General features: G+C 41.7%; 1 protein-coding gene across 3 annotated transcripts in view; it reads left to right on the top strand.

The window, feature by feature from the left end:
- CARS1 (cysteinyl-tRNA synthetase 1) overlaps nucleotides 1–19,689 on the top strand; it is a 57,530-nt gene that overhangs the window by 3,051 nt on the left and 34,790 nt on the right. For 2 of the 3 annotated variants that reach the window (XM_044425618.1, XM_044425620.1), the window contains 2 exons: nucleotides 10,701–10,946; nucleotides 19,477–19,568. In XM_044425618.1, the coding sequence (XP_044281553.1) occupies nucleotides 10,701–10,946; nucleotides 19,477–19,568 (338 nt within the window). Of the gene's footprint in view, nucleotides 1–10,700; nucleotides 10,947–19,476; nucleotides 19,569–19,689 lie in introns of those variants that run through there. The other variant, XM_044425621.1, reaches the window with a different exon arrangement.

Raw genomic sequence — 19,689 nt, 5'->3', positions numbered from 1 at the left:
AACATTTTGAGCATCACTTCACTAATAAAATTAACATCACAATTACAAAGTACTGTTAGTGAGATTTTGAATAATAGGACAGCATACAAAAACTTTTAATAGATAGATAGATAGAGCTACAGGGTAGTCTTTCTCAGGTCTGATACACTGTTATAACCTGAGCTATTACTTAATTCAAATGTTTACTTTTATGCAGGATGCCAGGAAAAGTCTCCAGTGTTATTTGTATCTGGGAATTCATGGGACCTAATTAAGTTCTTGTCAAGACATACCAAATACAGTGATATCAGTTATATAGGGTACAGGGAGAAAATAATTCTGCAAGGAGTGGCATGCAAAAAGGATTAGACCCAAGGATTAAAAAAAATCATTCTAGTCATCATGGTCACTTGGTAATTTTTTAGACATGATTATCTAAAGAACCTGTTTTGTTACCTTGGTGGAATCATCCGTTCATGTAAAGCAGGGCTGTGTATTTGTTTTACAACAACAGCTGGCCTTATACTTAAAAAAGGAATGGTCATCAGGCTAACTTGTGACATGACCATGTAACCAGTTATAGTATTGTGCCCATGCCCTGCTAGGGTCACTACAGAAAGTACATTGTGCAGGTGGAAATGCCTCAGCTTGCTTTTGTCATCAATAATTCCTTCTGCTGTATAATAGCATTGGAATGTTGTTTTGTAAATACTAGTATATCATAGGCACTACTCCCATCATTCCATATTATTTATTGTGCTGAATAATGTTGATGGGAATTGCAGTCCAACAACATCTGGAGGGCCACAAGTTGCCTTTGCAGAATACATGTTATGTGGTTCCCTACAGTTCAGTGAAGGCAGCAGCCAGTCTTCAGGATTAACCACCAAAGCTTGTGACATACAAAGCTTGCAGGATCATAGCTTTGCAATCCATCTCTTACATAATACGGTTCATCTTCCTTGTCTTATTTTCTCCCATTTATAGCAGTTGGAAACTACCTTGCTATTTAATAGTAATAGAACTAGTGTGAATCCTTGTACAGACTTCCTTGAAAGTAGAGCCACTTAATTCAGTGTGATCAAGTCCTGAAAAAGATGCATCAGAATGGACTCTTAAGTCTTCAGTGTGGGTGCCTAAGGATCTGAAATACGTTTAAAGCCATACTTATAATAAGTTATGTTAAAATATTTTCCATTTTTGTTTTGCATTCTTTGACAAAGTAAAATGAGAGTGTAGTCCAGTGCCTTCCACCTTACAGACACACAGGACTCTGAACCTGGAGCCTTACATGCATTCAACACGTGGAGCAAGGCGAGATAGCAGGGATTGCGTCGGCCGCCACATCTTGCATTCTGTATTTTGTTCCTAGATTAAGTGCCAAGGAGAGGGAGGAAAGGCACCTGGGGCACTGAGAGGAATCTGAATCAGCTGTCAGCACCAGCTTCCTCCCCTCCCTGCGCTCCTGGCAGGCCCTCTCTGCCCCCACAGAGACCCAGTTGCAGCCTTGGCTGCAATTCTTTCTGCGTTGGCTGCAAGGGATGTGGGCATGGGCTTGGCCTTCAGAGTCCCAGTTCTGAAGTCACAGGACCTTGGAGCCAGGGCTCCAAAAAATCCTGTGACCTGCTAGACAATGTCAAAAGGCCACAGGGGTTGTGCCTTAAGTAAGTTTAAGTTTTTAATTGTAAACCTTAGTATTTCCATGTAAACATGTAATTAAGTCCTGGGGTAAATATGTAGAGCCATTCATTAAAAAAGAAAAGGATTGTTATTTTGTATTCCATTTTGCATTGTCTCTAAAAACATGTGTGCTACCAGGTGGTTTTAGGTCCCTTACATTTCAGATTCTGTAAGGGACTTATTCTTGTGAACAACAGCTTTATTATCATATTTGTACTACTCCTACAAGCAGTATATGCAGAGTTATCTCATTTTTAGCCTTGCAACTAAAAATGTAATGAGGTAGGGTAGCTTGGGAATTTGTGATTTGGCCAATTTCTTTTTAACTTAAATATTGCTTCCTAGCAATGATTAAAAGATGATGCTTTATCAATTATTATGTAAAAATGGCAACAACTCTAAACAGAATTGGCTAGGATGCTGATTTCACTTCCATGAATGGAAGCAAGTGGGGCTTTCCCACCTCCCTCTTTCTTTTGTAGCTCTCTGCGCACCCTAAAGATCCACTCTTGGGGATTCCCAATGGTGGGGAGTGGGAGGTTTAGAACAGTGTGAGGTATGGTGGGGAGGCTGCAGGTGTAGGCAGCTAGCAGAAATCACCCACACACTGTGCAAGGAAAAGAGCAACTTAAGATCCAAGGCAGTAAGATACGATAAGCAAGATCAGTATGGATCAGTAACTGGTTGAAGAATAGAAAGCAAAGAGTAGAAATAAATGGTAATTTCTTCCCATGGAAAGTTGTGAACAGCAACATCCCGCAGGGGTCTGTACCAATACTTTTCAGCTTACTCCTGACTGTTTTGAAATTAGGAGTGAGCAGCAAAGTGACCCAGATTCCTGATGACACCAAACTATTTGAGGATGTGAAAGTGAAAGAACAGAGTGCAAAAACAGAATGCAGCTGTCTATTTGAAAACAGAAACCATGACTACAGGAGAATTGCAGAACTTTCCTGTCAACAATGAAGAAATTGAAATTGTGAAAGATTTTGCATACCTTGGCTCAGTCATTAATTCAAAAGAAGATTGCAGCTGAGAAATTCGAAGAAGGCTAGAACCAGGATCATCCCATGAAGTTGATAGGTGGGAGATTCAGGACAGATAAATGGAAAAACTGCTTAAAACAGTACCTTGTTAGAAGAAATACTGTCCCATCAGTGGGAAGTCCTAGGGACAAAGGATAGAAAATTTACTGCCAGCCAAACATTAACAGAAAATTGGTATGCTTTCTTTCTTTGGTGGCATGTTACCCTCTTGGACAAGAATTACAATGGAAAATGTTGGAAATGTAAAGAAGTAGATGGGACGTTTTACCATATTTTGTGAACATGTGATAAAATTAGAACATTTTGGAAACAGATAAATACAGAAATGCAGAACATTCTTAGAATTTATTTATGAATACTAAGACTATATTATTGAATATTAAACCAGGTACCTTTCCAAAGAGTCAGGCCTTGTGTTTCTGTTGCTAAATGCCAGGTCGGTAAGTGTTCTCTCATCCATGATTTAATTGTGGATGTGGATGAGGGTGCTGGTCTGGCTTGCATTACTGAGGCCTTGGTGGGAGTGGAGGGGAGTTGTCCTCTTCCAGTTATCCCCCCCCCCCCCGGTACTTGGTACTGCACCAACATTGCCTGCTGGGCTGGGGAGGGGGGTGACCATCCTCCATAGGGATTCTCTCCCCCTCACGAGGCTCCCTGTGCAGTTGACTGCAGCCCTTGAATGTTTGTACCTTGTACTAGGCAATTGAGACAGATTAAAGATTCTGCTGGTGTATCGCCCACCCTACTACCCAGAAGATTCCCTGCTTGAGCAGACAGATGTCAGCTCAGACTTGGTGTTGAGGACTCCCAGGATGTGATGATACAGGGGTACCCTAGTATCCATGCTGAGGCAACTTTATCCAGGGCAGCTCAGGACTTTATGACTACCATGACAAGATTGGGGCAATCTCAACTTGTTGTGGTCCTAGCACATAAAAGGACACACTCTGGACCTGGTCTTCTCAACTGGGCAAGAAGATGGTAATCTGGTTGTAGGGGGGTTGTCATCACTTCCTGTTGTGGTTTGGACTTTTGGCCCCTTTCCCCCTCTGTAGGGGTGGGAAACCCTTGGTCTGTCCCCAGAGTCTAATGGATCCAGAAGGTTTCCAGAGGGCTCTGAAGGATTTTCCTGCTGGCATGGTTGGCACTCTTTTCAAAGCCAAGGTCACCCTGTGGAATATGGAGATGATCCAGGCAGTTGACATGGTTGCTCCCATGTTCCCTCTCACCAAGCTCCGTGCTATACACCAGAGTTGTAAGTGATGAAGCAGGCGGCTAGAGCTCAGGTGGAGGAAAACTTGAAATGAATCTGACCAAACGTGGGTAAGTGCCCATTATGGGCCTATTCCATGGTGGTGAAGGGAACAAAACAGTCTTCTAATGCCCATCTGTACTTGTCTGCAAAAGCTGCAGAATTGTTTCCCTAAATATTTAATCCTGCTGTTTTTTCCTCATGATTGGTTCCCAAAGCTGTTTCCAAGCAATTTAAATATATGTTACACACACACACACACACACACACACACACACACACACACACACAGAGAGCGAGAGCGAGAGCGAGAGCGAGAGCGAGCGTGCACCTAACAGGGCTAATTAATTTGGCTTGAACAAGAATTAAGGAAGGGCATAATAAAATAGACTAAGCCAGTTTCCCACAATTCTGACACCCTCCAGATGTGTTTGGCTACAATTTTCACATCCAATTGTGAACATGGCTCACCATCCTGTGATAGCATATTAAATAAGTTTACTTGAACTTTCACTAATATATAAAGGAATCCTTGTGCCCCTTCCACCTTCTTTTTACGACATTTTTAAACAATCCCTGATTAAAGTTCTCTGTTGGGATTGTGCCCGAGTGGCTGAGAGTGAACTACTGGAGCTGGACAGCCTAAAAGGGAAAGTAAAACTTGAATGCTGTCTAAGTGGATTCTCATTTCAACATATTTTACCCAGTCAAAGTGTTAATTTCTTTTCTTGCCAACAAATCACAGAAGTTTCCTTCAGTGGAAGGGGAAATGGCTTGTTTTTCAGAAAGGAGGAAAACTGAGGCCAAACTATTCAAGCCATTGTTTGTTGTTTAAACCTCACCCTGCTGCTACTAAAATCTTAGTTCCTAGTAACTGTGTTTCAGCCAGAAGGAAAGATAAACAAAACGTCAGCACAAAACTGTGTGCTGGCCGGAAGAACAATCAGTACGACTATCTTTACTGTGTTTCAACAGAATAAGTGCTAGTGATAAAGGGCTCTTTTGCACTTTTGGGCTACCATTTACAGAAGTGTACATTTCATTTTCATTTAGTGTACAAAAAGAAAAAGAAAGAAAATAAGGAAAGCCATGTTGGATCAGACCAAAAGTTCATCTAGTTCAGCACTCCATACATATGGTGGCAGACCAGCTGCTCACAGGATCCCTCAAACAGGATGTGTGGAAGACCTCCTCCTGCCCAAGCTCCTCCGCAACCAGTGTATGCTAGCATGCCACCTCTGCTAAAGGAGGAGGCACATAGCCCACAAGGCTAGTAGCCACTGATAGCCTCCTCCCTCATTAATCCATTGAATCTTCTTTTAAGACCATCCAGATTGGTGGCCATTGCCACTTCCTGTGTCAGCAAATTCCGTAGTTTAACTATACTGTCTCTTATTCTTTTATTTAAACATTTTCTAGTCTGCCTATTATTCTAAAAGATTCCAGGTCAGCAACAGACATGTTTAAAAAGCACAACACACTAAAATCCCTGCTTCCCTCATAGTTGCACTTTTATTGCTGGGACACCATACTCTGCATTTCCAACTTGTGATACTCAGTACTGTAAATGGGAATGTTTGATTACTTCCTCCAGATACTTATTGCATGCCTTGTGCTTCCACATTTGTCTTACAGAACTTCCACTGGCTTTTCAGGGGGAGAGAAGATTCCAGTGCAGCAGGAGATCTATTCAAGATTAAATTGCAAACAAGCAGTATATTTTTAAGAGCATTTGTTGTGGGCATTTTAAAGTATCTCATAACTTTAGCAGTGTTACCAGGTTTCACAATTGCAGAAAAACTAAGGTGACTTACACAGTGTTCCTCATCTTCATTTTTTTTTCACAACAATCCTGTAAGGTGGGTTACCTTGAGGATCAGTGATTGACCTAAAGTCACTCGGTGAGCTTCATGGTTGATTGTTGGACTAGAACCTGGATCTCTTGGATGCTTAACTGCTATACACACCCAACATTAGACCTGTACTATTAAAGGGAAGTGATTTGTGTCTCTGGAATGCAGGCAGTACACACATTTTAAATGTTTATAGTGATAATCACTTGGCAGGAGTTTATTGCTAGAGAACCAGTGAGTTGACAAGAAATAGGTGTGTTTCTGAATAAATCACGTGTGTTCTAAAACCTGGAGATGATTTCAGCCTTCCTTCATGAGCATTTCTGTGTCATAATCTTTCCTTGCACATTGTTTTCAGTGTGATTACAGATAAATATAATGCAACTTCTCTTCCTCTTCCTCTACCCAACATTTGTGTCTGGGTGCACGTAGTTTGAGTTTTGCATGAGGTGCTTGCCCTCCCTCACTGTATGGTTCTAGCATCAAATCTCAATGAACTACACATTTGTAAAAATAGGATTAAAAAGTATGATGTAGTTTAAGAAAGCCAACCCCTCCCCCCCAGCTGTGGGACTGTCCTCTTCCCTTCTGTGACAGCCACACCAAGCTATTTTATCAGATGCTTGTAATTTGGCACCTTCTGGCCATAATTTTTGACCATTGGCCACACTGCCTTGGGGATTTTGCAAGTTGTAGTCCAAATAATCTGGTGGGTAAGCCTGCAAAAGATTGCTGTTTCCTCCTATTCCCTTGTGCTGAAACTCACATCTACCTAGATTGTCTCCACAGAGGAGAGTGAATAATGGCTCATGTTTTTGTTTTCAGTGCTGTCATTCATCTTTCATGCTGCAAGTATGGGTCATTATATAGCTAAGGGGCATGTTCAAAAACAGCCCAGTGAGGATTAAGCATGTTTAGTGGCCATGCAAGACTGACTGACTGACTGACTGACGTGGGTGACAGAAATGGGGTGGGGGGGATGGAATGGGGCATCCTGGAAGACATCGTGACAGGTTGAGTGCAACCCTGAATAGAAGCACTCCATTGTGCTAATACATTGCCCTTGTATGAGTTATAAGTGAAACCTTGACATTTGCATATTATGTTTCTCTTCCGGTATTCCCAGCATAGCTTCTGCACTATTGTGAGGAAGAGGCTTAACACAGAGCTTCACTGGGAATGCATTGTGGCAGCAATGGCGCAGAACGATGGGGCATGACATGATTAGGATACCCAAAGGGCAATATCCTCTTAAATGAACCTGGCTGGCCATTAAGATCAGCTGCTGAGGTTACCCTTCATCTCCTGTCAACAGCAGAGGTATAATTGGTGTAGGCACAAGAGTGGAACTTTCTCAGAACTCCTTGTCCAGTGAGGTCCACCCTGTCACCTCTTTATTTTTTTTTCCTGGCAAATGTTTGGCCTTGTTGATTTTATGATTTTTTTTAATTGACTCCTTTCAAAATAAGATTTTGTGTCATTTTAGGAATCTTCTGTCCCTCTGACATTTTTAAATTATATGGTCTATTGTGACATTTGATTACTCTGTAATTTTTAATAAGCTGCCTTGTGAGTTCTTTAAGCAAAAAGGTGGGCTACAAATATTTTTAAAGACCTGCATCCTATATTTGACTAGATTCTGTTAGGATTGTCTCTCTTCCCCCTGCCCTGCTTTTGAGGAGCTTGGGATGCAGTATCATTACTTCTGCAGAATTGCTGCAGATGAAAGCCTGTACTGGTTGCCATAACTTGTTGAATGAAATGAGGGCTTTGCTGCTTCTATGGATCCTTTGGTATAACTCACCTTAGAATCTATACTGCTTTACCAAATATTTTCTTTCATGTTCTCTTGAGATATTAAGAAATATTCATGGTGCTTGCAGCTTTTTTTTTACTGATGAGTCTAACTGTACTCTTATATACTCTGCATTGTTTAATACTAAACAATGCTATCCCAAGATGTAACTCTGCCCATATTTAGCAGCAAGCCCCAAAAATGGTGGTCTCCTTGTGTCTCACGTGTAGAGATAGCATCTGATATATTCCTGGGCACTTTGGGGCAAGTCTTATCCATGCCGTGTGTTAAGAGTATTGCTTTGCTGTGTGATCTTGGTATAGCTTTGGCCAAGCCTCTTCAATCAGTGGATTGCACAGGTGCTACCCCCATTTAATTTTATTCAGGGTTCCCCCAGCCCCAAGACTGGGTTAGAGAACATGTTTAAGCTGATGCTTTGTTTGTACAATTCTTGTACAGAGGTAATGATCTTGTCACATGTCTTGCAACGATGAGAAAAGTACATTTTGATTTTCTTTCTTTGCTGTGACTGTTTCAGATATAGTTACAGCCCTGTCTCTCTTTTTATCTATAAAGAGAAGGCAAACTGTGGAGTTCATGTTGCAGGTTGGGAAGTTGATGGGTCCTGGTCTGAAAAGGCTGAAGTCTGTGCTAGGCTCTCTTTCTTTTCACAGAGACAGAACGCTTGAATTCTTTCTGTTCAGTGCTTAATGTGTAGCTTCTGCTGTTTATCCATGTAGTTTTTTTGTCCAAATATATTTTGAAGAAGTATGCATGCAGTAAAATCAGTGGCAAGTGATAGTTATCCAGAAGGAATTAATGGCTTAGACTTTGACCTCAAATATGTATTTATATGGGTGAGGATGACATGCTTTAGGCACTGCAAATTAAAGTTATTTGAACTGGCCATCAAGTGTATGATTAAAGGATGAGCAAGTGTCCTCAACAAGAGCTTTGGTTATTTAGGAACATTAGCTGGCATGGGACCTGTCGCTCACCTAAAAATCCACAAAATCCATTTTTTTCTGGCCTGCAAATCAGTCAGATAGTGACCACAATACGATTCACACACTTTGACTTTCTGTGATTCCATGCTGCTAGCTGAGTTCAAGTCCAGTGTGTTATGAAGAGAAATGACAGGCTCTTGCCTAACAGGTGCAACGGCTCATGGTGTGTAGTGGGCCGGAGGTGCATGCCAGCCCTACCCCACATGTGTCCATGCGTGGAGGCTCCTTAGCATTTACTGCTGCTGTCTGAAGGTGGTTTGTGAATGGACTGCCTCATTTGGGAACCCTGCTGGAGGTGCTTACCTCACCCTCACCCCCTCGGCACCTTAACACACGCAGCAGTCTTTAAGGAGGTGCTGCCACAGAGTGGAGAGGGTTTGGACAACACAATATGCCACACTGTGGGCAAGCTATGTGGTGTAGCTCATAAGGCACCTTATCTAGGATGAGCCCAACATACAATGGGGGATATTATAGGTAAGGTGCCCCCTCCTGGTTCACTGCTCCTGAAGATATCCTGGAACACTGGGAGCACCTGGGTTTTCCTTACTTCCTGCTGCCACACGTTGCTGTGGGCTCTCTGTGGCTTGACTGTAACTTTTAAAACATTTTTAGAGACGATGAAAGCCAGCTATCAAACCAGCTTTTGTGAGCACAATGGGGGTATCCATGAGATGTCCCCCAAGGAACCCCCACAGTACTTAGGAAGGGGTGCCCATGGTTGACCCTCCCTTTTAAAAAAATGATAGCGTGTGCAAATAATTGTGCTAATTTTGTTTTTAAATACAGCCCACTTGGTTTGCACATATTGGGCAGGGTAGGTTAGTGCAAGGGGATCCCTATGGTAGGTACAGGCTGGACTTGGTGCCTGCTAGTCAGATCTAACTCATGCTGCTTTTGTATGCCTCTTTTAAAAAGTCAGACAGCACAACCTGTCAAAGGCTTGTAAAGCCCTTGGAGATCACAATTTGTGAACAGGGACTCATTCCTCTTTTCATAGCACATTCGTCAGCTTTCTTTAGGGGAGATCGAATGCCCCTACTGACCCCTCTATTTTGAGAGTACCATCTGAAGGGGTGGGACATTCAGAACTGGAGGAGGATTCCCTCTGACAGCAAGGGAGCACTGACATGAACATGTTACTAAGCTGTCAATGTCAGTGCTACACTTTTGAAGGGCTTAGCAATTTCTTTTTGACCAGGACAGTGTGAAAGAATATATACCTGTACAGTTTCCTGACAAAACATAATGGTTAACCCTTTCCAGGCCTCACTTTAAAAACATAGCTCTGAGAATGGCAGGTCAGGCTGTCAAGCTCAGGTGACTCCCGTGAGTGGAAATCCCCCCAGTTTTGCATCCCCCTGAGGTGGTACTATCTTGAGGACATGTGCAAAGGGAGTGAACCTCAGGGGACTCTGCTGAAAAGAAAAATGAAGGATCTCCCCCCCCCCCAATATAGTTTTCAACATGATCTTTGTGTGTGTGTGTGTGTGTGTTTGGAGGAGATACTTTTGTGGTCCTGGGTTTCATTCCTTATCTTTTCAGTACCAGTCCAGCTAATTTGCACATGTTACGATGAGAAAAATATGGAGTTTATCTTGCCTAGCCTGTATTGTATTGCCAAGTATACAACAGGGATAGGAAGCACATGTCTTTAGGCCTTGGAGACAACCCTTCATAAACAGCCACAACTCTTAACATATATACTCCAAACCTACAAAGTTGTTAGTCCACTGGTCTATACACAGCCATGTTTCCTAAAAGGGGTTAAATGATTAACTTTTTTCAGGTTCCTCAACTTGGTTGCCCTCAGAGTAGCAGACATACCACAGGCCACTAGCTTAGCAACTGTTTCCAAGGCAGAACTCCTCCAACCTTCTTGTCTTAACACAAGTGCTCACTACGTGTATCGATTCCCCATCTAGATGACTCAGGTGTTTGGTGCAATATGGCCTGGCTGCCGCCACAGCACCATAAAGCCCCTAATGTGCATATCTGCCCCGTGCACCTAGGCAGAGGGGAGCTTTGTTTCTGGGAGCTTTTCAGCAAGGGGATCTGACTGCTTCTCATCTGCCTCTGTCTTTTCAGCTTCTGACTACAATTCTATTCTGAGCATTAGTGAAGAGGAAGCCAGATTGAAGGCTCTGAATGAGTACCTCAGCACTCGTAGCTATATCCAGGGGTTCACGTTTTCACATGCAGATGTGGAAGCTTTCAGACAGTTTTCGGGCCCACCTGTGGACCGGCATTTCCATGTGGTGCGTTGGTACAGGCACATAGAAGCAATCTATGATGGCAGCAGTGAAAAACATGACTCCTGTAAACTCCAAACAAGTGAGTAAGGCAAGGGCCAGTGGGTAGGAAGTTAATAGCATGCCTTTTATTTATATATTGATTTATTTTTAAAGATTTTTTGTCCAACATTCTGGGATTTTTCTTTGAGTTCCTATGTTTGCTAGTCATAGGTTTCTGGATCATTACAGTGAAAAATCAGCCCAAGTTCTTTTCTGTATTTATTTATTTATTTACATTTTTAGCTAAAAGGTTCAGCATGATATATATTGTTTTCTCCATCTGGGAGGTACATTAGAGTAGGAGAGTTTGGGTGGTCAGAAAGTGGTTCTATAACTTCATGGCTGAGTGTGGATTTAAATGGGATCCCTCCAGCTGTGTACCATGGCACAAAAAGAAAAGCCAGTGACTGGTCTGGTTGTTTCATGCGACTATTCTTCCTCCTCTCTGTAAAGGGCCCTAGTTCCTTATTGCTGGCTCAGGGGTGGCAGGAAGACACAATCACGCATGCAGTTTGTCTTCTAATGTTTAAAGAGTCAGTAGTCATTCACCGTTTGAAGCAAGAAGTAGCAGCGTGGCCAATGTAAGTTCTCCCTGATCAGTCATTTACATCCCTGGACTGAAAGTCACAGTTCTCCTGATGAGAGCAATGTGCACCATAAGTAAATAACAGATTATGGTTCCTCAGCAGACGCAGGGAAGAATGAAAGGTAAAATAATAGTTTTGAGCTTTAGCAAAACAAAATAAGTAACAGAACAAAGCAAAACAGTTATGTGATACTGAGGTTACTCTTAAATACGTTGTTGCTTTGGTAGCTGGAAAAGTACATGTCACCATATATGATATATATATATATATATATATATATATATATATATGTATATATATATATATAAAAAATAAAAATTCAGCCTCCTGGAAAAGTACATGTCACCATATATGAATTTTGTTTATATATATATTCAGCCACACACACACACACACACATTCAGCCATATAAATAAAATTCAGCCTTCCAAACATATTTTCAGGACAGTTTACACAAAGAATAAACTGATTAAAATATAAAGATTCTTAAACAAATAAGCTAAAAGCCACAGAATTATAAAAATAGCATGAAAAAATCAACAGGATTAAAATTGGATCCAAAAAGCTAAGGAAGAACAAAGATATTTTCTTATAGGTGCTCCTCCTTTGAAGATCTTGTTGTGTAGGTAGGAACCTATGTTGACAGGCTGCCCTATTACACTGGTTCTGAGTTGTGAAATGTTGTTAGAGGCACTTGGAATTGGGCCTGAAAATGGGTCAGGAGCCAGTGCAGTTGGCATGGCACAATTGTAATAAGATTGTAAAACATAGTCCCAGTTAGTAATTTAGCAGCCTCATTCTGCACTAATTGCAGTTTTCATTCTTCAAGGCAGTCCTATGATTAGCACATTGCAGTAGTCTACCCTGGAGCATAGATCACTGAGGTCAGGAGCCATTTCAGGAAAGAAATCTATTTGTCTCAGAGATGATGCTGTTTTTACCAAGTTATGTTTGGGGAGTGCCAGTTTTTTGGGACTGGTTCCAGTTTAACTGTTGCTGACCAAGGCAATGATAATCAAGGGAAGGTGATTCCTGTTACTTCTGGAAACTTTCGTGGGGTTTCTTTGTGCAAGCCAAAAAGAGTTCTTCCCTCTGCTTTAGCTAACAGACAAGACTTCTGCAAGATTCGTCAGCCACATTGGTGCCTTTGACAAATACGTTATTGCAATGACTTAGTCCTGTTATTTTAGTTATAAGTAACTGTAATTGTGTGGCTTCCTTATCATCTCCTCTAGCCCCTTTACTGATACCATCATTTTGTAAAATAATTGCACATTTTTCTCATTGTTCCACAGGGCCAAATGATCTTCTAGTGTAGCTCCACTCCAGACACGTGGGGTTAATTTGCGTTCAGTTTTCAGAGCAACACCAACGCTTACATCAAGTACAGCAGGCGCACATGCTTTATTTCAGGAGCACACATGGGGAAAGGAGGCATTGGTTTAAACTAATCTGTGTGCCCACCTGGTACCAGTATTGAACTGAATATGTTTCTGCTCTCTTGCAAATCCATGGCATCTCTCATTTTGTTCAGAGTGCCTAGTGTTCTTCCCTGTATACTTGCTGACAGCAGTTTTGAGTCCTGATACCTTAGCTTTTTTCTTGAGATGCTGTATACTATAAGCCACCTAGGTTGGATTGCATTAGTATAATTATATAAAAGGGATTTTTACAGCCCTTCCCATTATTCTTCTAGCCTAAGTGAACAGAAATGGGGAAGAGGCCTTATTCTTTTCTTGATCAGGGCTGCCAAGCAGGACTTGACCAGAGCATCTAAAATGAGTGCTGCCACCTCTTCAGGTGGGTTGTTACACCCTACCAATTATGTCATCCGTTGGTTTTCAGATGCAACCAGCCTTTCCCAACCTAGCCATGCTGACTTGAGAATGATGGGAGTTGCACTCCAGCACACTTAGAAGGCACTAGGTTGGAGAAGTTAGATACACATCCTAGGCTATTTCAGAAATACCGTTTTTCTCAGTAGTACTAGTACACTTGTGAGATCATTGTCAGAAGTTTACAGGATGTTACTCTTTTCTCTGAGGACCCCAGAGGGCAATCTGGGAAAACTGTAAAAAAAAAAAAAAGATTTCTGCTGACTCTGCTTTTCAAGAATTGCACCTGTCAATTCTGGCCTCACTGAGCTAGGTTTTTTTATTGCTTGTTGTTTAGTGTGTTTGAACACTGATGAAGGCAGTTTGAAACATATCCAGCTCTAGGATTATTACTTTTTCTGGCTGGGGAAAGCCAAGATACAAAGTCTTAAAGAGATGAATTTGTGATCTGTCAGCACAGGTGTTTATTGCATTCAAAAGGTGAGCAATTTTAAAGAGAGCCTTGGGGTTGTACTTCTTAAAAAACAGCCCCTCGTGTCACATGGCAAGCTGCTTTTGGAACAGTGCACCTAAAGTTACTCTTTAAAATTCATCTAATGTTTTTACTAAAACTAAAACCCTTTTCGTTATATCAACTGTTTATCCATAAAGTAAGATAATGGAATAGCTGGATTTTTCTAGTTTTTTAGGAAGCAGCAGTAGCTCAGCATTGAAGCACACCTTGTGCATATGCTTGGTTCAATCCCCTGCATCTCTGGGGAGAGAGAGAGGCTGAGAAAGACTCTTGTCTGAAACCCTGGAGAGTTGAGGCCTGTCAGTGTATCCTAGACTGATTAGAAGGGCCAAGGGAATGATAAAGCAGCTTTCTAAGATTGCAAGTCAAGATGTTAGGTAAGATCTTATTTCGGTGTGGTGTATAATTGCTGGCAGATACTGGGAGATGGTATACCATAAGCATCTTCCTTGTGGTTTTTTTTTTTTTTTTACTTATGTATGCTACTTTTAAGCTGATCAAACTCTTATGGTGGGTTAGAGCAGGCATAAACATGGAACAGCTACTGAAAAACTGAAGCACTGAAGAACCATAAGATGGCAAAAACAGAGAACAAAGCAGCAGTATACATCCTCATTGCTTAAGAAGGAGGAAAATGCCTATTCTAGTTACCTCTTTTAAACCTTGTTCAGGTGGAGGGATCAGTGTGCAGGGGAGGACTGGTGGTGATGGAAGAGGTTTCAACTCTCTCTTTCTGAAACACCATGGTCCTATTCTGAGCCACATGTGCTTACATGAGGAGTAAAGATGCATCACTCAGCTCTCTCAGAAGTGTGCAGTTCTGCAGGGGAAAAACCAACTCTCCTAAGCCCTCTGCAAATATTAGTACTTGCCTTACATATGTGCTACCCTGAATGATGAAGCAAGAATATATGCTTGCTTCAGTTGACAAAAAGAGCAGCAGCAGTGGGCTAAGTTGCAATTAGTTTCCCAAAGGAAGGCATGAAGACACATTTCAGGTTGTAGCACCTTACATATCACAAGAGCCATAAGTCTATAAAACACTGCATGCTCCCCAAATTAGATAGTAACACTTGTGGGGGGTGGGGGTGCCTTATGGCGCACCAGAAAATAATTAATGGATTTTCCTCGGTGTGAGAAAATAAAGGAAAAGCAGGGAGGGAACACAAGATGACATGGGACAATTGCAGGAGACTAATGATTGACTAATGGTCAATCTAAAAAATCCTGCTGACAAAGCAAGCTAGTAGCATTTTCAAAATCTGGAAGAGCCCTGCGGCTGGCGCAGAAAGTATGCAAGATAATGGATAAGGTATAATCAGAATAGTTTCTAATACATGGTGAAGGAGGAATGAGCATTTCTATCACTAGCATGTGAGTAGGTTGTGAGGGTGTCTATTCCCAGATCAGTTTAGAATTTTATAAATTTTCAGAGGTAATAAAACTTGACCTATGGAGCCTCCTAGAGGCTGGATCTTTCCATCATGTGCCGTTAGTCATTTCTGAAACTCTTCTAGCTGTTATGGCATGAGAAGGAACTCTAAATTAAGTCTGCAGTGACAGTTTAGTTAGTGGTCTTCATTCCTGATGAAACATGAATTTGTCAAAGCCATCTGAGCCTGTGTGTGTGAAGCTTTACTAGAGAGAGGCCAGGAAGTAGAAGGCGCATGAAAAATAGATGGCCTAGTGACCTCCAGGATATTTCATGCAAGTCTAAAGGGGATACTGGTCCTAGTGTTGCTCCAAATGGGGCACCAGGAATGGAGAAGAACGGGAGGAGGTGTGTTCTATTCCTGCTCACTAGGTATATACTAATGTAGATGGAAGGGGTTAGCAAGGATCTGCTGGCTTGGAGGATTATACTTTGTTGCATGTAGATTCACTTCCTGGCAGTGATCACTTGATTTCTTGTTTCTTACTCAATATTGAAGATGACTCCTACCAGCTCACTAAGTGCTTTTTGGCACTTCTTGTCTGCTCCCTTCCTCCTCTTTCTTCTTCCGGTATCCTGTTGAAGATGCTTGAGGAAATGCTTTAACATCTTTTTTTTTTTTTTGTCTCTTCTAGTTGTTTCTGAGTCCTGCTTGAACTAGGTTACACTTATTTTTCAAAAAGCAAGAAGTCAAAAAAAGCCTTTAACCCATCAAGTAGAATATAATAGATACATGATACCTTTAAAAAAAATTAATCGGTTGTATCACTGTTTTAAGATGTGTTTAACCTTTTGGATGACATGGGGGAGGTCTCCACCCCAAGTATTTTGTTTTTCTTTCTGGCAGCAGTATTTGAAACTATTGCTTCAATGCTTCTTGATAGGCTTGCATGGGTTGGGCAGGTACCTATAATACAACAAAGAGCAGTGATTTATTTATTTATTTATTTATTTTTGCGCTCATTAACCTGTCATGTTCTCCAAACCCCATTTGGTATTTCAGCATGGTATATTTGGGTTGTAACAACCACAAACAGAAACATCGGTCCGTTCTATGGTTTCTTAGTACTTGCAATGGAACTTATTCCCACATAAGCACTGCAGCTTTATGCTGTACACATGCAGCAGCAGTCTTGACTGTGGAAACACAGATTGCCCTTTTCACAAGTGCTATGGGAGCGGTTTGGTTCTTCACATCCCCTTGTACTTTAAATGAGACTCCTACTGTGTTTCCCCGAAAATAAGACCAGGTCTTATATTAATTTTTGCTCCAAAAGATGTACTAGGGCTTATTTTCAGTTGATGTCTTATTTTTTCATATACAACAATCTAAATTTATTCATTTATTCATGTACAAAAAACTACATTTATTCAAATACAGTCATGCCATCTTCTGGAACACCGTCATAACTCTCCAAACCCTGAATTGTGTCGCAATAGACATAATAAATGCGTCTGCCTGACTGACAATCTTAACTGGGGCTTATTTTGGGGAGTGGGGCTTATACTACGAGCATCGTGAAAAATCATGCTAGGGCTTATTTTCTGGTTAGGTCTTATTTTTGGGGAAACGGTATATTTCTCTTTCACTATGGTTCACGGTAAGATGAGGGGGTTGCATAGAATATGCAGCCAAGGAGGGAAATGGTTTGTTCTTCTTTCTTAGCATAATGAGTCATAATCTTTTGTTCATCTAACATGAAACCCAGCCTCTGCCAGTGGAAGAGACTTCACTGGCAGAATGGATTCCCCTTCCTCCCTGCAGCCTCCACAAGTACCTCCTGTCTGGTTTGAAATGCTGGGAGATGCTCTGGGGCAAATTTGGGGGCATAGAACAGGAAGGGTTCAAGGGGGGAAGAGGAAGGGAAGTGCCATTTTGCGAGTGGAAGTCCACTTACACATTGCTGGATGTTGCCCAGAAATAGTGCTATCACTAGTTTTCTCCCTGAAATTGTCACTTTGAAGTATTGTACTAATTTCCAAAGGAGGTAGCATCTGAGAGTATCGTATAGTTCACGGAAGCCTGTGACAAAACAAATGTGTTAGTCTTTCAGTCCTCATAAGACTGTTGTTTTTGCTGCAACAGATTAACATGGCTACTCTCTCAGAAATTGTTTCCAGAGGTGGAAAGTCAAGGGACATTTAAATAGTAAAGTTGTTGATTTAGGCAAACCTTAGCGAAGTGCTTGATTAAGGCTGGAATCTTGTGGCTACTTCCATGGCCATAAGGCTCAGTTCATATGGTAGAATGTACTTTCTAGTAAACATACTCAGATATAAATTGCAGATATACACTGGTGTGGAAGAGGTGGTGCAGTATAGGATTGCATTGTTCATGCTGTAGTATTTTTCTGAGCACCTGGGTTTTGTGACAACCAACCCCATTACTTGCAGCTAGAATTCAAAATTTTTAATCTGCCTAAGTACCATTGTGATTGTTTGCAGGGAAGCTGATCAGGACTTTTCAGAGCCCCTAGAACAGTGATCGTGAACCTTTTAGAGAGTGAGTGGCCAAACTCAAAACCCACTTATTTATCGCAAAGTGCCAACACTGCAGTAAAACCTGAATACTGAGGTTTTAGTTTAGAAAAAACAACTCACAGCCAATCCAATATATATCCTTGGCCGCGCACTGACCGGCCATGCGAAAGCTCAGACAAGTCGCGGCTAATGAGATGTGGCTTGTGACATCGTTGCCTGGTGCTGCTACTCCTTTCCGAGCATGCGCATGGACCCTGTGTGCGCTGTTATCCGATGCTCGGCTGCTGGGGCAATGCTGGGGCGACTTGGCTCATGTGCCGACAGAGAGAGGGCTCTGCATGCGCACTGCGGCACACGTGCCATAGATTCGCCCTCTCTGCCCTAGAAAGTCCCTGATGATGCATTCCAGGGAAGAAAGTATTGAATGTCTAGAAAGCTCTGCTTGCTTCTAGCTGAAGCTGGGCTTCTGTTTGGAGTGGCTACTGTGCTAGTTCAAAGAGTTGTTGCTAGTCTCTGAAACAAATTTGACACCAACAGCAACACTACGTAGTACTATGGATTCCTGAAAAAGTACCACTTTGAGGTTACTGTGCTCCAACATTTCTTTTGAAATAACTTGTGGCATAGTAAGGATCTGTTGGGTTTGTTAAAAATGGGTAGGTTTGTGCAAACATCAGGCTCACTATGGCTTGTTCTCCCGCTCCTTTCTCCTCAATCCTTCCACCAGTATCCTTCACAACAAGATCTGTCTTCTCTGCCTGCTGTGCTCCAATCACTACTTGCTTTTGTTTTCTGCTGTTTTTTTTTTTTTTTTTTTTAAGCAGTGAAAATGCAGCTTGGGCCATGTCTTGTCTTTTAGTTGAAGAAAATTGCACAACTCTGTATTTTTTATTGTTATTTTTGTCAGTACTGCTCAGGTGCACTCCTAGGGGTTTTAAATATATGTAGTGTTGCCTGGTCAATTCACTTGTCCATTTCAGTTTTCAATGGCAGGTGAAGTGGAGGAGGTAACATACATGAAAACTAACAAGGCGAGAATGACAGTAGGCTAATTTGTGCACAGTTGCCAGGAAACAGTTGCTGAGTTATCAGTTTGAAAGCACTGGGAAAGGGTGAGGGGAGTGGCAAAAGAAGATGCAGCAAAACATGTGTGGAAGAGTAATGCTTCCTACATAGCAATGCCATCTCCTCCGCTTTAAATGTTGAACAGTAACTTGTCAATGCAAGTTAGAAGTTCAGTGCAAGTTTTCAACATGTCCTTGACTCTTTAGCTTGCCTAGAAAGGGGAATCTATTAATCTTGTGCTTCTTTTTTGGAGCTTTTACCACTGTGGTCAAATATGAACACATTTGCACAATTTTCTGAGGCTAAAAGAAAGAAAGGATGGTAAACCATGGCTAGTTGCTCCGGAGTGCCACTTGAGCATAAGCAGGAAAGGCAGTCATGGGTCGCAGCAAGGGCAGGATCACCCAAAGTGGCCGGGAGCCATGCTGCTCTTGCCAAGCAACTCACAAGTCAGTTCCTGCAAATCAAAATGAAATTTCTGTCCAGAGTTTGGATGACATGACAACCCATCAGGGGTTCAGCAATGGATTATTAGGGTGGCTTGTTTCCATTGTGGCTAGTTATCCAGAATGGATCATTATGTTATATGAATTAGATCAGGGTGATTTACTTTTTTCATGCAAAATGCATTTATTTGTTTTTAATATTTTTTCTAGGTAAAAGCAAGCGCACACAGCCTCACTGGTCTCCACCCCAAGGAACAATACAACCCAAACTCTGCTTGTATAACAGCCTCACACGCAATAAGGTGAATTTTTGTATTAGTTGATAACTGTTCCAACTCTTTTGGCTACTCCAGTTCTCTAGGCTTGGAAGTGACTTTTAAGACAGCTGTACCCAGAAAAGTCCTTCCTGTTATCTTTGTTTTG

The sequence above is a fragment of the Varanus komodoensis genome, unplaced genomic scaffold, assembly GCF_004798865.1.
Source record: "Varanus komodoensis strain SLA01 unplaced genomic scaffold, ASM479886v1 scaffold16, whole genome shotgun sequence".
Lineage (NCBI taxonomy): Eukaryota > Metazoa > Chordata > Lepidosauria > Squamata > Varanidae > Varanus > Varanus komodoensis.
Note: the sequence above shows the minus strand (reverse complement) of the source record. Positions and strands in the feature narration are given on the sequence as shown.